General features: G+C 56.3%; 4 protein-coding genes across 4 annotated transcripts; 2 read left to right on the top strand and 2 right to left on the bottom strand.

Moving 5' to 3' along the window:
* Positions 1 to 524: 524 nt before the first annotated feature.
* On the top strand, positions 525 to 959 carry BESB_075140 (uncharacterized protein; the record flags this gene model as incomplete). The annotated part of the gene is made up of 2 exons (XM_029365887.1): positions 525 to 642; positions 847 to 959. 2 exons carry the CDS (start codon positions 525 to 527, stop codon positions 957 to 959), a joined length of 231 nt encoding a protein of 76 aa, XP_029218371.1.
* A 1,167-nt stretch (positions 960 to 2,126) lies between these two features.
* Positions 2,127 to 6,465, bottom strand: BESB_075130 (ribosomal l25 family protein; the record flags this gene model as incomplete). The annotated part of the gene is made up of 6 exons (XM_029365886.1): positions 2,127 to 2,228; positions 3,147 to 3,236; positions 3,519 to 3,655; positions 3,997 to 4,110; positions 4,607 to 4,687; positions 5,319 to 6,465. 6 exons carry the CDS (start codon positions 6,463 to 6,465, stop codon positions 2,127 to 2,129), a joined length of 1,671 nt encoding a protein of 556 aa, XP_029218370.1.
* A 1,155-nt stretch (positions 6,466 to 7,620) lies between these two features.
* BESB_075120 (AAR2 protein) lies at positions 7,621 to 9,934 on the top strand (the record flags this gene model as incomplete). Its single annotated transcript, XM_029365885.1, has 2 exons — positions 7,621 to 9,103; positions 9,477 to 9,934. 2 exons carry the CDS (start codon positions 7,621 to 7,623, stop codon positions 9,932 to 9,934), a joined length of 1,941 nt encoding a protein of 646 aa, XP_029218369.1.
* Positions 9,935 to 11,394: 1,460 nt separating this feature from the next.
* On the bottom strand, positions 11,395 to 15,780 carry BESB_075110 (peptidyl-tRNA hydrolase domain-containing protein; the record flags this gene model as incomplete). The annotated part of the gene is made up of 6 exons (XM_029365884.1): positions 11,395 to 11,545; positions 11,798 to 11,970; positions 12,290 to 12,435; positions 13,085 to 13,228; positions 13,707 to 13,791; positions 14,323 to 15,780. The coding sequence occupies 6 exons, from the start codon at positions 15,778 to 15,780 to the stop codon at positions 11,395 to 11,397; spliced, it is 2,157 nt and encodes a 718-aa protein (XP_029218368.1).
* Between the last annotated feature and the right edge of the window lie 3,386 nt (positions 15,781 to 19,166).

The following is a 19,166-nucleotide window of genomic DNA, read 5'->3' as shown; positions in this document are numbered from 1 at the left end:
TGCATCGATGAACCTTGCATCGATGAGCCCTGCATCGATGAGACCTGCATCGATGAACCCTGCATCGATGAGACCTGCATCGAGCCAGTTGTTCTTCGCTTTTCTGGGAGCGCAGACCGTCAGCTGTGTTCAGTCCACTAGCCGGCTAGTCAGGCTTCCAGTGTCGTTCTCGCTACGTCCCGAGGGAGAAGCGGGTGCTCGTGCGCCCCTCCATCACCAGAAGGCCGACGAGCAGCGGCTCTCGGCGCACCGGGTTGCGCGAAAGTGCAAAAACAGCTTTTATTTGCGTTTCGCATGTGTTGCGGGTCGAATTCAGGTGTGTGTGCCCACGAACTCCTCTTCTCTGTCGCTATCCTCGCGGATTCCCGCTTCAGGCGGCATCGTTGCATTCTCCGCCAAAACGATCAGTGCGCGGGGATCTACACTCAACAAGGCAGACGAACCCCGCCGGTGTGCCGCAAAAACCCATGCCGCCGCCCCCCACTTTTTCGATAATCCTCTTTCGTTTTCGCTTCCTCAGCAGCATGACGAGAACCGTCCGCGAGGGAGAAGCCGCTGCGAAGCGTGAGCAACACGCGGGCGGCAAGGCGCGGGCGCTAGGCGAGCGCGCCCACAAAGAGGGGAGCGGGAAATTCAACTGGGGTAGGTTGAGAGACGTAAAAGGCGTCGGCGTCCGTAGAAAACTGAGGGCGAACGACGCGTGCTTGCAGACATATATATCTATATCTATGTATGTAGACGCATGTGCGTATACTACGGAGGTTCCATGCTGTCTTGAGCTCGAGACCCGTTGCCGCAGGACTGCACTGTCGTTGAATGCCTCTCTGCGCTACTGGCGTCCTGCAGGTCAGCTTCCCGGTGCTGATGTAGACGGGGAGACAGTCAGACAGGTCCTCGACAACGCAGATCCAATGTTTGACGATGAAGGCCTCCGCAGCACCCAGAAGAAGACAAACTGAAGAAAAAGCCCAAGGCGTCGCGCAGGACGAACTGAACCAGATGCCGGAGGCATCTCTCCGGTCGGGAGGGGCGTTGACCAGCGGCGTCTCAGGCAGCGACACCTTTCTCTTGAATCTCCCGATCGAGCGGAAGGGAGCAGGAGAGCTCTCCTAGCTCTCCCCGCATGCATGAATGCAGCCGCTTGCTTCGTTGTGTTGATGTGTGTATATTTCTACGTGCGGCGGGGGACGTCATTAGAGGCTGCGACGGCGTACAGCGCAGGCGCGCCACGAGGGCGTCGAGCGTCGCTTGAGCCCGTCTCACGATCGAGAGAGGATGAGGAGAAGACTGAGGACTGCACGCCTGCAGCGATGTGTCACTTTTGACGGCGGGGATGTGCATCGGTTTTCTGCTTTGTCCGTGAACAGGGAAATCAATCTTTGTAACTCCCCAGGCTCGGGCGCGAGGCCGCGGGAGTGCGGCTCCGCAGGGAGGCGTTCCCTGACGACCTTCCCCTCTCAAGTTCTCGAGATTCGGAGAACAACGTAGTTTAGGCGCCAACTCCGCTGTTAAACTCTGATGAATCTGTGTGCGACGCGGCGACGTGATTGAGACTACGCTACAGGAATTTTTTTAGGCTTTGGGGCCGAGAAGTCTACACCACACATCAGACCCCAGACGTGAGAGTCTAGGGTCTTCGCCCGGCGGCCGCAGGAGAGTCGAGGTTATTGAAGTCTCAACTCGGCGTTCGCTAACGCGTGGGCGGCGTCTCGGTATGACGGTACGCTCTCTAGAGGCGGAAAAGCCTGCGCCTACAAACGCCGAAATCTCGGTAGGCGCGCACACTGAAGCATAGAAAAGACAATGTTGAGAGAAAACTCTCTAGTTTTCGAGATACACGCGCGGGCCTCGCCAGCAAACACAGGGTCACGCCCGCAGGAGCGAACGTACGTTAGAGAGACGCCTGCGCGGGTGCCCACCTTCAGCATTGGAGGCATCTGCGCGGCGATGCAGGAGGGAGAAGGATCGCACGGACGAGGGCAACGTGAAAAAAGAGGTAGACATGCCCCTGTGTCGCGTGCCGCAGCGGCGAGGGCTGCACACCGGCGCGAGTCCAGAGACGCAGCCAACCGAAGAAGAATCGACGAAAGAGAAGAAAGAGGCTCTCTGCCAGTATGACAGCGTCTTCAATTGGGGAAGTGCGGGCGGAAAGCAACATCCATCTTCTGGCCTCTTCTGTTGACGAAGTTCGGATCCACGTACTCCGTCGGAAGAGGCGCGTCGGGGAGCTGCACGCGATAAACAAAAGGGCGGAACGAGGGAAGTTGCGACTATCCGCGCGACGCGAAGAGGCGACAGCGCAAACAGCTTGACGAAGGAAAAGCCGCGCAGACAGTGGGATCTTTCCATGATTGCAGATGCAGCCGTGGAGCGACACAGACACACCCACGTAAAGAAGTACACAAATACGCGCATTCATATGTGCATATAGGGCCGACCTCCTCCCGAGAGGGCGAGACACACTCGCCTCATGAAGAAAGCCAAAACGGAACGGGAAACGGAAATAGGAAAAACGTGCAGCGCATGCGGTGCCGTTCACACAGCGTGCAGAGTGGGCATGCTCGTATACGTGCATGTACGCATATGTAGAGATACATATTTATGAATTTATATAAATATTTGTTCTACATACGTAGTTTTACAGAGAGTTAGAGGTAGACGAGGACACGAGCGCGAACACAGTCGATTTTCTCCTTCGACGTAATTTGTATCCAGTGTTGCGCTCTGAGAGACTGTCTGCGCCGCACATGCGGCACCGATTTTATCCTCCTTCCTGCCTCTGGCAACTCCCTCCCCATCGCGCGAGGATCCTGTGTCCTGCGAGACATGCCTCCTCAAACGCGATCCCTTCTGCTAAAGGCGCAAGCTCCGCGCGCTACCGGCTACCTAACGATCTCTGGCGAGTTCCGGGGGCATGCCATGGTCCGCTTTTCGGCCGTTTTCACGTGCAGAGGCTGCGCGGGAGAGGCGCTTTTTCCACGCATCTTCCTTTATCTAACAGCCGCTCTCCATGGAAAAGAGAGACAGGCGCGGACGTCAAGGAAGTCACGCACACCCACGGCACGACAGACACGTCTACACACGAGGAGGACCGAAACGACTTTGTTTTATGCATCCCGAGAGAAGAAAAACGCAGAGTTGCTTACCGTGCCCACTTCATACGCCCACACCACTTCCTGTTTGGAGGGCGTGTATGCGGGATGGAACCGCGCGCTGCCGTCTTGAGGAAGGAGGTGCTGAAGAAACGGGAAAAAAGTCCGAAAGTCGAGCAAAAATCAAAGAAGGAATCGGAAGGCGTTGGGCCAAGGCAGACAGCCCCCCGCGCAGGCCTGCGCTCGAGCGACGCGAAACCCAGCAAGGCACGAGGAGTCGGAGCGACACGGAAAGGCGGGAAACGGCATACATGCCACGAACCCACACGTCGTCACCCGCATCCTGGCATGTGCAGTGAGCTGCGCAGGCGTGAAATCTTTCTTTTCTGCAGATGTCTGAGGCGACTTCACCCGAGGCGAGCTCACCTGCAAGTCCTGCAGGGTGACTGCTGTATACGGGGGAGCGTAGTGGAGGCGCGAGACGTCGATGAAGAACGGGGGCGGAATATCCTCGCCGACGCACTGGCAGCGAATCGTTGGCATGACGAGTTCCACGTGGTAGCCTGGAGCGCAAAAGACAGACCGCACGCGCCGAACACACAAAAGTTTGAAGTGTCGCTCCCTCCTTCCTCCTCGCCCAAATACATATCCGTACACATCTACATGCATCCATATATATGCATATTATATGTATAGGTACATATAAACATACGCAAGGTATATGTATATATAGCGGCACCGATGCACGCGCGTGTGCGCGAGATCGGCGTTCGATGCCCCCAGGCGCGCGAATTCTCCCGCGATATGCCAGAGTCCTCGCGATCGCCTCCCTCCTGAGGTAGCCTCGTTCGTCTGGCGCCCACTCTGTCGCGCGGCGGGGGCCTGCAGCCCGTCGCTTTCTCACCTTTTTGGTAGGCGGGGCAAGCGAGCAAGCCGACCATCGTCGTGGGCACATCCACCTCGGAGATCTTCCCGGGGACGTGGCGCTCGAATTTCACAAAGTACAGCCGCCGCGCGACTGCAGACGAAAAAAAGGAAAAGGAGCAGATCGGCCGTGAGGCAAACCGCGCACGAGACGACCGCCTTGCAGGCTGGCAAAAGAAGCAAAAGAATAGACAAAGCGGTGATGGAATTCCAGCGGAAGGAGACAGAGATGGCAGTGGAGCCACGACGATGCAGGCTCGAGGGCCGAGGCAGACCGAACCACGCGAGCAGTTGAAGCGCGGGAGAGAGGAGGGAAAACAGCGAAGACTGAGGCGCCCAGCTTCAGAGAGACACGCGGACGCGCGCGTAGAGAAGGAAACGAACACGGGGCAAGCCGCAGGGCGCGAGAGACGCTCCAGCGGAGATGGTCACGAGCCAACCGTGCGGGTGCTGCGAAGGGGAGTCAATCTCGCGAGAGAGCATCGACGCACATCGAGCGAAAGGAGAAGAGAAAGTCAATCGCAGTGGGCTGATCAGGGCGGAAAGGAAACGCCCCCAGGTGCCCGCGAAAGGGAAGAAGAAAACCCTACCCGCATCAGCCTGGACAAAGGTCGCGATGCACTCCTCAATGATGGACCCGATGCGAAGCCGAAAAAGGCGCGCCTGAAACACTGAAAAAAACAGCACAGAGACTCGAGACAATCTCGCAAAGAAATGGGTCTTCGACAGCCATGTGTTCCCGTCTGACGCCGCATCCCTCCATCGTTTAACTCAGAAAAAAGTCGGCTCATTTTCGCTAGATATACGTCTCGCAGTGACTGTTCATCTCCGCCGATGCGTCGCAGCCTCCCTGTCTCCGCCGTCAGATCCTTTCATTTTTCCCCAGACATCGCTGTCTGCTCAGTTGCAGACTGCAGGCGTGAGGCCATCTATACGCGTGCCTCGCCCCAGGCATGCGCGTACAGCCGCATACGCGTACATATATATCCATATATATATATATATATATATATATATATATATATATATATATATATATATATATGCGTAAATATACACGCACATACATACGCATATGCATATATGTACACATACATACTTACACACGTACATACATACATCCATACATACACATATACATACAGGGACTACCCCAAACACATATATATATATATATATATATATCGTGATGTAAATATCTGCGTGCATGCGGAGAGACAGAGACAGACGGATGCATGCATGCATCGCGCACTGCGAGGAGGTTAAGGGCGCGGGCAGCGGCCTCATCCCTATAGAACGTACAGTGAGAGAGATGCCCATGGGCTTCTTCGAATGCAAGGGCCTCGATGGCTCTGCGTTCAATCGCGAGGCGGCGCTCCACGCCGTACTTCTCCACGACGCAGGGAACGTAGCCCGCGCGCTGAATGTCTTCTTTCCGCACGAACCGCTCCCAGCGCCGACACTCGACTGTGACGGCGGACGAGCGGCCTTTGCCGAGGATTCCGCACGAGCTGCGTGCGCTGCCCACTACCATCTCAGCGAAGCTCATCTTGCCGCGCTTATCCTCCTCTGCGCGGGCCTTCTCCGCGGCCTCCGCCTCCAACTCGCGCTCGGCGTTCGCGTCCATCCTCCGTCCCGCCGCTGCAGCAGAAGGCGACGCCGAGGCGGATGCAGGCGCCGCTGCGGAGCGCGCGGCGGGATGGGGCTTGGCGACTTTCTCAAAGGCGATTGCGTTCTGAGCCTCGAAGAAGCGAATCATCTCCTGGCGCATCGCAGGCCACTGCATGCGCACGAGGGCAGCCTTGAAGTTCTTCGAGACATAACTCTTCTCCTCTCTCCTCGCGTCCTCATCCGCCCCGCTCGCCTGCGCGCCTACGGACTGCGAAAACGCGCGAGAGGCGAAACAGAACGCGGAGAGAGACAGAGGCGCAGAGGGAGGCGGCGATGAGGCCGCGGGCACTGGAAACCGCGAAGGCGACGGCAGAGACGCTGCAGCACGCCGACGCTCGCTCTCACGCCTCAGGACCTCGCGTGACAGAGGGGGCATACGCGTCGCAGGCGCGCAGGCCGCGGGAGAAGAGCACGAAGGCGGAGACGAAGCTGCGAAGAGGCGCGACGCAGCGGCAAACGAAGACGAGACAAAGGAAGATGCACGTGAGCCAGCCGCGGCAAGGGAGCCTGCTGACAGAGAGCCCGACTTGGTCGCAGCCTGTGTCTGTCGGCGAGGCGCGGAAGGAGCTCTGCCGGCGGGGAAGGGGCCGCGAGGCGCGGAGGCAGAGGCTGAAGGCTGTTGAAGAGAGGCAAGCGCGCAGAAATATCGCGAAGACAGACGTCGGGAAGGCGCGCTGAGGGAGGAGAAGGCACGGAGACTGGACAGTTGAGCAGGCAGAGGCAGGTGGCCCTGCAGCCCCTGCGGAGGGGCAGCGCGCGAAGACAGGGCCGTCGCCATAGCGAATGAGGCCAGCAGACAGAAGGCGACGACGAGAGCGAGAAGCGAAGCGAAGAGGCGGCACAGCGCGAGAGCGCAAAATCACAACACCTACGGGACGGAAGGGAGAAAGGGGAGCGGAACAGGAGAGAACAATCGAGGAATTAGGGGAAAATCGACAAAGTCACTGCGGCAATCGCGCCTGGGCGCCAGGCACGGTGCACGCTGCAAGTACACTTCAGTCGAAGAGAGAACCGTTCATTTCTCCATGGCAGTCTCGATGCACGTCCGCGTCTTTCTCTAACTCCTCTCTCTTCAACTGGTGTCTCTTCCTCGAGAGATTCGCTCGTAAAATCCGGAGCCGCAGAGAGGAGAAAGATTTTTCGACTGTGCAGAGTATCTATCTCCCGGGTCGAGGACACGCGCATGCAGTTCGCCGCGCATGCGTTCGTCGCGAATTTGAAAACTATTCACATCGACCGTGGATGTCCGTGGCTCTCTCCTCCCACTGAGAAGGACGCCTCATCTTTCCGCTTCTCTCGTCTGGTCTTCGCAGCTCCTCACTGTCTTCATCCGTTGCTTTGATGGGTTGAGTGTACGCCCACCAGACGTCGAGCTGATGGCCGGCTGAGAGAAGGGAAAATCGAGAAATCGACCGGAGGATGAGAGGAAGCTATGAGTCTCTGCTTATCGGTATCATGTTTAAAGAGAACTAGGCGAATCTGGCTTGTTTCTTTTTGATTCGTGCGAAGGACGAACGCTGAGATGCCTCGCTGCGTCCGCGCGTTCCCGCGAGGACTGCAGGACACCCAGGCAGCACGACTGCCTCATCTCGTCTCCCGAGAGTTTTTTTCCTTCGTCTGCAAGGCGAGCCGTAACTGGGTCACCTCCGCAGCTCCCTCCCCCCATTTCCTTCTTTCTCGCCGCTCTGTTTGTGTAGACACAAATTCCGTGCTGCGTCGTTGGTCCGTTCTGTCAGCCACAAGCGGCCACCGTCCGTTAGCTTCTGCCATGCGTCAATAGCTCGCTCGCCGGTTGAGGGACGTCCTTCGAAGGTCTCTCCCCGGTGTTTCTCTCTTTCTTTCCATATTCGTGTGCGCGTGTCAAACTGCACCTATACGCGCAATATCTGCACACAGTTGTTCGAAACTCTGCGAGCCTCGCGGGTCGCTCGTGATGGCGGCCCTTCCCTACTCGTCGCCGGAATTCTCTGGCTCTATGTCGCGCCGCGCGCCGGATGCGTCTCCGCTGCCGCCGTTTCTGCCCCCGGACGTCGCCGCAGCTCAGTTGGGATGCTGTTCGCTGCTTCTGCTCAACCTTCCCTCTGCGCCGGAGGCCTTGGTGCACGTGGGTTTTGACTGCGCGCTCTGGAAGGTGGGCGCAAACTTCTCGGGGGTGAAGTGCATTCAGCCCGGCTGCCACGTGCTCTACTCGCTGCTCGAGTATGCCGGAGAGGCGCTTCAAGCCTCCCCGTCCCTCTCCGCCTCCGCCTCCGCTGCGGACGCCGCGCCGGGCGACAGCTCGGCGTTCGAGTGTATGTACAGCTCCATGCGCGTGGAGGAGGCGATTGGGGGCTGCAAGGAGGGCGTGGGCGAGGTGCAGAGTGAGTTCCTTTTCTTCGCGCCCAACTCGGTGTGCGTGCGCCGCTGGAATCCGAAGCGTTCGCGCTTCGAGCGCCTCAAAGACGCAGATGAAGAAGAGCGCTTCGTGCGCGCGGTTCGCCGCCTCGAACTCGACAAGAAACTCGGCGTCTATCCGCAGCAGTACGTGCACTTGTGGTCTGTGCTCACAGACTACGTCTCGCAATCGTGCCTCGAGCGCGTCGAGCCCGTTCAGAGCCTCTTTGCCTCGCTCCCGCTCGAGCTGACGCAGGAGGAGGAGGCGCTCCTTGTCGGCGCGGCCTCCGCAAAGACCAGAGCCAAGAGACAGGGCGGAAAGGACCCGAAGAAAAGCGTAACCTGGAGCGGCGAAAACGACGAAAAACGCGAAGATGCAACCGACGTGGCCACGAGGGAAGGAGGCGGAAAAGCGGAGGAGGAGGAAGAAGTGGAACTGGATTTCTCGCGAACGCCCGTCGCGAGGTTCTACTTCTCCGAAGTCCCCTCGCTTCGTGCGACCGCGGTCGCCGCCGCCCGCCGCGCCGAGACAGAGGCGAAGCGCCGCGGCGCAACCGCGGTCGCGGCGAAGGCCCTTGGAGCCCAAGCGCTGACGCGGGAGGCGGTCGACCGGAGTTTAGGGCTCCTCATGCTGCTGCAAGACCTCCAGAAGCTCCTCGCCGAGCGCGAAGGAGCTGTGAAGAGGCAGGCTGGCGGAAAAAAGAAAGACGCGGCCGCCGCAGACAAGAGCAGCGAGAAGGGTCTCCACGCGACTTCCGCAGAGGAGAGCGGCGCGCACCGGGAGCAAGGGCGAGTGAGAGAAGAAACAGGCGAGGCGCCGAAAGAAGAGCAGGCGCGGGGCGAATGGACGCAGAAAGAAGAAGAAGAGAGAGAAAAAGAAGAATGGAAGCGCATCGAACGAAGCACGTGGCTCAATCTGCTGGGAGAGATTCAACTCGCCTACCTCGCCTTCCTCCTGGGTCACCGATTCGACGGCTTTGATCAATGGAAGCAGCTTGTCATCCTCCTCTCTCAATCCGAACGCGCTGTGCGCTTTCTCCCAGGTATACATATTCATATATATATATATATATATGAATATGTATAGAACTATAACTATATATCTATTTATATATATGTAATTTATGATACATTTTTGGGTTTCTAAACGTGTGAAGTGTGTAAATTCTTACTTCGGGATGCTTGGGGGACGGTTTTGAGCAGGCGTGTGTCGGGTAGGTACCTCTCTGATTTTTCCTGGGCATGCGCATAAATGTAGGTGTAACGACATTTCGCTCGAATGGAGCTGCGGTTTCTGTCCCGTGTAAGACAGCAGATTGATTTGCATATATTCTAGGGCCGTTTTTCGCGTTGCTGTGCGATTTCCTGAAAGCTTCAGGCACCGCCAGGCGTGCGTGTTATGTTTTGATGTTTCAGATTTCTACGCCGCTTTCTTGCGCCTCTTTTACTGTCAACTTGAGCAGTGCCCAGACGATCTCCTTCAAGACTCCCTTCTTCAGCGCTCCTTTCTAGTGTCTGCGGCCATGTCTCTTGTGCGCAACTGCTCCAACCTCCTCCCGTCTGCGTCCTCCGCTGCGGCGTTGCCGTCCGCGAGTGAAGCGGAGGGCGGGCTGCGTGCTGAGGGGCGCGGCGAAGAGGAGGAAGAAGAAGAAAGCGAGCGCGAAGCTCTGCGCAGCGTGCAGGCCTGCGCGCACGGACTCGAGGGCCTCCTGCGTGAGACGTTTCAGGTCGGCGGAGAGGCAGAGCTCAGCGCGATTAAAATGGAAAAACGCGGAGAAGAGGACTTCCTCTTTCTCGATGAGGACGAAGACGGCCCTGTGATTGTCGATGAGGCGGAGCTTCGGAGAGCTGGCTGCCTTCCCGAGGATGACTAACGGGGAACCACATCGCCACATAGAAAGCAAATTCAAAAAAGAATTCGCAGGCTTCGTCTGGGGCATGCAAGGGACGAATTCTCTCTGGCGAGGATCTCGAGCAGTGCATTTAGTGTTTCTTGGCATGTTTTTCGAGTCTTCGAAGCTCATCGCATGTGTCAAGTTGCGGCCTCCGTCGCGTGATTCGGCAGTTTTATGCGGGCGCCTCGGTCTCGAAGGTGTGAGTAGCTTTGGCCGTGCGCCTCGCGGGTATTCAGGTCTTGGTTTTTTCGTTTCTTTCACTCGACGAGTTCGTCGTCTGAAGCGTCTTCCTCGATTTCTTTTGCCTTCTCTCCGTTGCCGTGTCAGACGCTTGGAACGCCATTCTTTTTTTGTAAAAACTCGGTTCTAAAGTCCAAAAGATTAAATCTATTTTTCTCCCTTGCTCGACGCCCTGCGCCAGCTCTCCCTTCTCACGCCAAGTGTTGCTTTGTCTTCGCAGATGTGAGATACAGGCGCTGTGAAGACACATCTCCGTAGCCAATCTCACAAACAAACGTACAGCGTTAGCCAGGCGATCGTGAACTTCCGCTCAGCGGCCCTCCGCCCACTCATATATATATATATATATATATATATATACGTATATAAACATATAAATTTATAGCAAATCTACATCTAGTATATATGAAAATTTTGTTATATGTATACATATCAGCATCTAAATGTGGACAGATATGTATGTGCGCAGATAGATGTGTAGGCGACAGCGAACAAGTGAGGTCGATTTTTCTTTCTCGCCGACTGATGTTAGCGGCTCGCTTCGCAAGTCCCGGTTACCTTGAAAACATACTGCTTAAACGTGGAAGGTTTTGCACGCGAAAACAGAAGGATGTGCGTGGAGAGAAGCAGGCAAGAGAGATGGGAAGAGTCGTCTGTCGCGAAATGCGTCAAGAGTTGTACGGTAAGCGATCCCCAAAAAAAACACTCGCCACTGGGCACCACGAGTGACAGTCGCAGACTGTCACTCACTGTCGCTCGGAATGGAAGTTTCACCTCCCCTTTTTAGAAATTTTGCAAGGAAAGGCCTGAAAAATGCAAGCTCGCTGTCCGATGAAATCCGCGAGTTGGGCTCGCCTTTGAGGAAGACACCCCGCTAGAGTGCAGACCGTTGTGATTTTATATGCTGCTCAACCTTCGCCTCGCTTCGTTGGCGCGGGCGCCTCTCGCCAGCCTCGTCGCCAAACTCCCTGGACAGCCTAGAAGCTTCAGCGCGGAGCTTTTTTCATCGGACATCTTTTTCTGTCCACGGTCGCGCCACATGCCTCGCTTTCCGTCGCCGAGTTCTCGCGGTCACCTGGGTATCTCTCACCGTCTAAATTTTCGTTCTCCCTCCATGGTTCGTCCTCCATGTAGGCCGCGTCTTTTCTAGGCTCTTGTTGGAGTTTTTGAGGCGTTTCGTCTCGTGGATTTCCACATCCTCACCGAACGAGGTCGAGAGTGGCTTTGATCTCCCCCAGCAGGTCGGCGATCTGCGCGTCTTCGCGAGACTGCATGAGGACTTCGAGGATTGGCAGGAGGCCGTCTGACGAGTCCAAAAAGTTCTTCACGCCCTGTACATGCATGCGACACCTGCAGGCGCAAGGCAAGAAGCAGAAAAAACGCGAACCTCAGACGCGACTCTCACTCGCTACCACGCGGCGGACGCTCTCCCCAAGACGACAAATGCCTCGCCTGAAAGGGGGGCGGGCGGGCTTCCTAGCGAGCCCAATTCGCGGATTTCATCGGACAGTGAGCTTGCTTTTTCAGGCCTCCTCTTGCAAGCAAAAAGGACAGGCGCGTGTCTGCAGCTCTGCACCTCTGCGAAAGGCCGGCGTCGCTCACCGATGGTCAGTGACCACGTCGCGCTGAAAATTGTAGGTTCGGATCTTCTCGCTTCTGTCCTTCGAGCCCTTCTGCGCGTCGAGCGCTTTCCCACGCTCCTCCATCGCCTGTCGGACGAGTTGCTGCAGCAGCTGCGCGCGGAGAAGCTCTAGCGCCAAGCTCTTGTTTTCGGTCTGAGCAAAAATGAGAAAACAGAAGCCACGAGACCTGCAGTTCTGAAGCGGACGATAGGCAATCGCGGACGAGCCGCGGTGAAACGACACTCAGAGCCCTCGGCGGTGCCTTTTCGAAAAACAAAAGCCTCAACGGAAGTCGCACTCGCCTCTCGGTATATGCCTCCTCCGCTGCTCGCGAGCAACGGCGACGGTCAGGGAGATTTTGAGAATCGCCGCCTCGGAGATTCGCCCTGCGCATCCGCCGCGCCCGCACCAAAGGCGACAGTGCGAGAGGAGAGACAGGGAAGGAAGACAGCTGCTGGGCGCCTCCCCTCACCTGACTCTGCGTCCGCATACAATGCACCGAAGTGCCTGTTGGCTTGTGCGTGATTCGCACAGCGGTCTCGCTCTTGTTGACGCTTTGGCCTCCAGGTCCGCTCGCCCGCATGAAGTCGATCTTCAGATTCGGCGGCGAGAGGTCGACTGGGAGGAGAGGCAGACAGAAAACCGAAGGAATGTGAACCCGCAGAGACGTTGCGCGCGCCCGAAAAAAAAGCGAACGCAGGGAAAGGCTTAAACAGTCGCAAATCAGAGATCATAAAGACGAGCCGTGCCGCATCTTCGCGCGCCGGCGACACCTTTCGAGAGCAAGGAAGGAAGTGAACAAACGCGAGAGTTCGCGGGCTTGCGCGAAAACGAAATTGAAACCGACACACTACGACAGAGGCGCATGCACCTTGGAGACGCTGTACACGGCAAGGCTTCGGAGAGATATGAACGCGAAGAGATGTCGCCTGCAGACTCACCGCGGGCGAGGAGAAAGCAAAGATCTCACCAACGCGCCACGCATAGCTACGCAAATCTGCAGACATATTTCTTCTTTTCGTCGCCACGGCTCGACGCAAAAATGAGCCGAGAAGAATTTACAAAGTCCGCAACGTGTGCAGGTCTTCTGTGCAGCTGACCAGGCAGCACTAGCATGTGCACACCCAGACACATATACATATATATACATATGTATGCCCGAGACCCTACATATATAAATAGATATCTATATGTGTTGATAGAGCCCAGCGCGCGCGAAGCTTCTAATGACTTGAAAGCCCGTAGCAAGGTCGAAAAGAAGACTCACTTCGGTCCTCGAGGTTGCTGCTGCGAGGCAGCACAGTCACGGCCGTCGCAGACGTCTGCATGCGCCCGCGAGCCTCGGTTGGCGGCACGCGCTGAACTCGATGAATCCCCGCCTCAAGGGAGAGAAAGCGAAAGGCATCTAGCCCTGAGACCGAAAAAAGAAAACACATCGCAGTCAAACTGAGCTCCAGCGCATCAACTTAAAGGCCTCCAGCCTCCCGCACGCCGGGCGAAGCCACGCGGACAGGCAGGTAGGCATTTACATAGATCGCGGGCATCTACGACAGGCATGTAGACCTAGATACAGGTCTCTGCTGCATGGTGCAGCACACACGCGCGCCTCTTTGCGAAGAGAAACAGATGCACTTTGCAAATAGATTTCCAGACAGAGCGGGCGCCTCTACATCTACCCCCACGTGCAACTATACATAAAAATATATAAGACTGAATACAAATAAAAACAAACAGATGAATAAACAGAGTACTGCGTGAGTGTCATTACGGCGGCCAGGCTGGCAGCGTCGGGTTGGCAGGGGCCGGGGACTTGCCTTCGACTTGCGCAGCGGCGCGGCGGTAGCCTCCTCTGTCGGTTTCCTGCGCATCTAGAACGCGAAAGCACCAACCGCGCGAGGCCGCGAACGCCTCATACATGCCGAAGAGATCGCGCGAGAAGAGCGCCGCGTCCTCTCCGCCCACGCCTGCTTGGATCTGCGGCGCCGCCACGCAGAAAGCTCGACATGCGATCCGCTCTGCTTCAGCGAGAGGCGAGCGAGCGGCCGAGCCGCTGCGCCTCTGTGTCTGGGGTCCTCCCCCTCGCAGAAATCTCGCGACAGACGAGAGTGGAACAAATTTGTGCACCGCAGGGCGCAAATACACGCAGATAGACTCATGCAAAAATAATATTACCAGTTATATATCATGAAAAGTCATCTGGGCGGGCGTGTTCAATCATTTACATCCTTAGTTACATACATACATGGAAACATACGCAGATAGATAGATATAGATAGATATAGATAGATATGCGCCCACGTACATAGATATGTACATGCATGCATGCATACATACACACATGCATACATATATATATGATGATATCCACGCCTCAACGTGTAGCGAGACACGCGCAGGTAGCGCAGTGTTTCGTCGGCAGTCCTGTGTGTTTGGTGTTTGGCCTCTCTTTTCATTTTGACTCGTTGTGCATCTCTCTCTGTAGCTGCTGCGGAGGCCTTGGCTTACCTCGAGAACGGCGTCTCCCTGGAGCGCAGTTTCGTCTTCTTCGGGGTCGAGGAGGAATGTTTGTTTGTCTTTCTTTCCCTCGTCCTTTTTCTCCTTCTGCGGGCTGCATGCGTCGCGAACCTGCGCGAGGCCCTGCCGAAGGGCCGCCCGCGTCACGTAGAACTCCTCGAGAAAGACTTCTTCGCTGCGGCAGGCCTCCAGGTGCGCCGCAACCCAGTCGGCGTCGTCAGTCAGGAAGCTCGGCAGGTCGTCTCTTTCCTCTTCTTTTGCCTGCCTCGGCAAGCTCTCTTCTTCGAGCTCGTCTCGTCGTTTCAGAGCGCGTTTTTCTTCGGGAACCTGCGGCGCCGCATCGCTCGCTTGTGCCGAGAGGGGGGCAGCGGCGCGGGCCTGGTCGCATCCGCAGAGCGCCTCGTGGCTGTCTGCCAGCAGCTGCGTTAAAACTTCCTTCTCTCTCCACGCGTTCACGAAGGCCTCCAGCGAAGACAGCAGCGACTCGGGGAACAACGCGGCAAACAGCGCAAACTGCGCAGGCCGCGCCTCGCCGCCGCCGCCGCCCCGCCGGGCCGACGAGGCCGCTGAGAGCTCTGCGCTGCGAGAAGAAGAAGAGCTACCCAGCGATGCTCCTGCCTCGTCATCGCAAGAGGGCGGGGGAGGCGCCTCTGCGAATGTGCTCTCACGAATCGTCACGAACAAGTCTTCGAGGACGGCGAGCTCCTTCGCGCCGAGGCGCTGCGCAGGCAGCTGACCCCTCCAAGGAGAGAAGCTGCGGGGAACCGCCGCTGAAAAACCAGATATCGGGGCGCGCCGCGGAAGAGAGGCGCCGCGCGGAGGCAAACAAGCGGCCGCAGAAGAGCCCAACAGTGTGGATACCGGCGAAGAGCAGCAAGCAGGCGGCACCGGGGCACGCACAGCAGAGTAGACGCGACAAAGAGAAGGCAAAGAGGAGAGAGGAAGCTGCGAAGGCAGCGCAAGCCGCCCGCCCTCCTTCGCAGAGCCGGCTACCAAGGAGCTAGGCGCAAGCGAAGTCAACGGCGCGAGTCGGGAAGCAGGAAATCGAGGCCGCGGCTCGAAACGCGGACGACGGCGAAGGGAGCCAGAAGCGCCGCTGGTCGCAGAAAGGAAAAAAGATCGAGAAGAAGTGCAAGACACGGCAGCGGAGGGCGGAGACGCGGCAGTGAGAGAGATAAAAGAAGGAAACAGACCGCAGAAGCGCGGAGCAGAAGAGGGCTGCAAAGAAGACGGCGCGACAGGAAGATGCGGCGAACCAAAAGAAGGAGAAGAAAACGAGGGATTCGCGACGTGCGAAAGGCAGCACCGAAAGCTCTCGCTGCGTCGCTCCGTCGCTTCGCCGCTGCGCCCTCGCGTGAGCAACCGGGTCAGCCGAGACTCCTCTGCCCGCCTGCATGGGCGCTCTCGGGCTGGTGGCGGAGGCCAGCGCGCTCGGAAGGAACTTGACATCTCTGTACGTTTACTGTCCCGCAAAGGACAACGATATTTCTTTTATCCAGGAGACACGAAGGATCAAAGTCCCTTTCCGCTTAAACAAAATCAACTGATGAACCTAGAAGCGAGAAACTACTTGGCGAAGAAGAGAGCTCGTAGACCCTCACAGACAGCCACACTACATATAGATATACGAATAAATATACATATACGCGCAAATATGTATGCGTGTACGAATACGTTTGCGGAATACTCTTAAGGCAGTCGGGCATTGAATTCCAAGGCTCTCAGCTGTCCTAATCGGTCTGATGAAGAGGAGGGGCGCTGCAGTTGTAAGAACTCCGTAGTCTGAACCTCATCGTCGGGGTAGCCGCCAGAGTTACAGGGCAGGCATGCCCTACATGGAACATCGAAGTGAGTCACATGCAGGAGTCCCGCACTTCAAATCTGCATAAAAGGGCGTGCAGTCAAATAAAACGGAAAAAAACAAATGTGCATAGTCACGTAAGAGTGGAGATAAAGCCTCTTTATTGCGGAAAAAAAAGCGAAGAAAAACTGCTGGCGGCTGGGCATGCAGCAACGCTGGCGTGACTCAGTGACTTCGTTGATGAAAACAACTCCTTCCGCTTTGCACTACGTAGATGCCACGCATCTAGATCTCAGAGTAAATTCAAGTCTGTGTGGCTGAAAAGATGTTTTCTTCGAGCCATGGAGTCACGGGAGGCATGTGTTGGTGAGTTTCGATTGGGAAAAGTTTTCCAGTGTGGCATGCAGCGAAGCGGTGACAACGAGAGAAATCGACCTTGTCGTTTCCTGCATCGGAAAGACGACGCAGGTTGGGCAAAGTCTCACAGAGTCGCCACCGAAATGCTTGCAGACTGTTGCGGTCTTTTGTGTTTCTTTCTCAAGTCGTGCCTCGATGAAATAGATATGAGACGGACACTGCCTAAATTGCAGCTCCCATCGCGCGCACATCTCTGTTGTCCTGTGTTCGTATATTTCCCCTCTTCGCCCTCGTTTCCTCCCTTTTCGCTTCTTTGAGTGGCTTTCTCGCTCTTCTTTGACGACATGTTATCCCCGTTGGCGGGCGCAGTGCCTTCTCTTTTGTCTAAACTGTGCGCGTTTGCTGCGGCGCGTGCAACAGGCCCTTTCTGCGCATGTCTGCGATGCTGCAGCTGAAACGCATGCGCCTCCACAGACGAAGAGGAAAAGGTTTGAACGCATCAAAGCAGAAGAGTGTGCGCATGCATCTAGCAGGCCTTGAAGTCACTGAGAATACATGCATTCTCGTCGCTCATTGACGTGCACAGCAACAGCTGAGACCGTAAGGACCATAGGTAGGCCTTATATCGTTATTATCACATTGTAAGTACCTATCGTCTCTGAACAAACGATGCGCGATCCAGAGCTGTATAACTGCAGGCCCGGAGGCCTCCAAGTCGTTTGAGATGTAGAGACACAGAGGTAGACGACACGATAGCTACAGATTGAGAGAGAAAGAGGAATACCGAGAGAAAGAGGGGACACGGAAAATTGGAAAGAGGCAGCTGGATAGAGCAGAAAGCACAAATAGATATATATTACATAGATAAATAGATAGATAAAGATACAGACAGGAGGATAGGGGAGTAGGGGAATGACTAGAGTCAGCAATAGGGTCGACTTGTGCGCTGCGACCCAGCAGATACTGCTTTTCCTCCCGAAACAGCGTTGCAGCTTGGCCTGGCTGCTTCAGCCTCAGTCATTATTCGGCAACGAGGTTTTCCTCAAAGCTGCCGCGTCCATTAAAGCTAATTTGTCTTCAAACTCTTGTCTGGGGACTCGGAATGTGCGGGTGTCGCCGCAGCATGCCAGCCTAATTGCGCCGCCGTGTTTTCACTTACAGACACGGAAAATAGAAAAATGAGAGTCCGACTCCCCTACTTTCCTGTTTATATCTTTATCTCTCTATTTATCATATATCTACTTCTGTATCTATCTATTTGTTGTTTCTGCTCTATAAAATGGAATACAGGAGGAAACCGTTCGCAAAGGGGGCCTCGTACAGAGAGCCACGTAAACGGCCTCCCCTTGTAAAGGAAAAGTGTCTAGCTGACTAGCTCGTGTGCCGTTCCTGATTCATTTTCTTGGACGGAGTCCGAGTCGTGGGTATTGGCGACGTGTAATGTCGCATCGGCGCCAGCTGAACAAGCGACTGGGAGCGGCGGGTGCATGCCCCCGCCGCTCCCTCGCATACTCAGGGGTCTCCAGGCATTCTACAGATAGGAGACGAGAGTCTCCAGCATGCTGCCTGCGTCTGTATGCGCGCACTGCTGGCGGCACGCGTAACACAACGTTTGTGGTGTGAGACGCTCTCAGTCCAAAGACGCTCTTTTCTTCTGTATGACTCTGTAAATCCAAAGACACTCTTTTCTTCTCGCGTCGCGGAAGGATGCGGCGTTGAAACCCGTGCTGAATACGAAAATGAGCTGAGTGACGGGTGCGAGGCTCCAGCAACTTTCAGACGAAGCCACGGAAAACACGCGAGAGGAAGACTAGGCGCGCAGACTATGTGGCTCTCGCTAGCGTCGCTGCACAACGGTCCTCTTCTCATTCCGTGCTAGGGAATCTGCTCAAAACTGAATCGAGAAAAAGCTGGCAACCCGCTGGACTCTCCCCCCGATTCGCTCTCTGATCCCCGGCATCGCTGCCGCGCCAACTGTGGATTCTCTACACAACTGAAAAGTGCCTAGGTTTCGTTCGTCTGTGCAGGGCTACTCTTTCAAAAATGAAAACCAACTGAAGCCGCTCGCCGCTCGCCGCGTGTGGCCGCTCGCTCCAGCATGCAGGTCTCACTCTCCGCTGCGGCATCGTCACACGCAGAAAAAATTCATGTGATCCTTCGCGACTCTCAACCACTGTGTGCGGACTTCCGCAGCGATCAGTAGGCCCGACCCTCTTTTGATTGCTTCGCGAAGAGCCAAGCGCCAAATTCGTCGCTCCAGAGTGCGTGACGTTTCCTCGCAGACGCAAAAAGGAGGAATCGGGAGAGCGAAGGCAGACTCTTCCTCTCTCTCTCGCTGCCAGGGTTCCGCGCTTTCGCGTCGTCTCTCTTCTTGATGCGGTCCTGCGTTCGCCCGCGTCTCCGTTCCGCCGGATTGCACGCTTGACTCGCAGCGAGATCGGGTGGCGGCACCGCGCTATTCCTCGGCGTTGGACGCCTTGCACTTTCTTTGGGTCGTGAGACACAGCGCGCCCTCCGCCCCTCTCAGAAACCGTCGTCCCTGTCGATCTCGCTCGAGGGACTGGAGCGATTTTCTCCCAGGCCGTTGCGCCGCACAGACGGCATTTTTTGCACTCAGCGGGAACTCGACGTCTTAATGGAGCGACATTCCACGTGCTTTTTCGGTCGCCTCAGGCCA

The sequence above is a fragment of the Besnoitia besnoiti genome (assembly GCF_002563875.1).
Source record: "Besnoitia besnoiti strain Bb-Ger1 chromosome Unknown contig00007, whole genome shotgun sequence".
NCBI classification, from domain to species: domain Eukaryota; phylum Apicomplexa; class Conoidasida; order Eucoccidiorida; family Sarcocystidae; genus Besnoitia; species Besnoitia besnoiti.
This window is presented reverse-complemented; position numbering and strand designations above follow the sequence as displayed.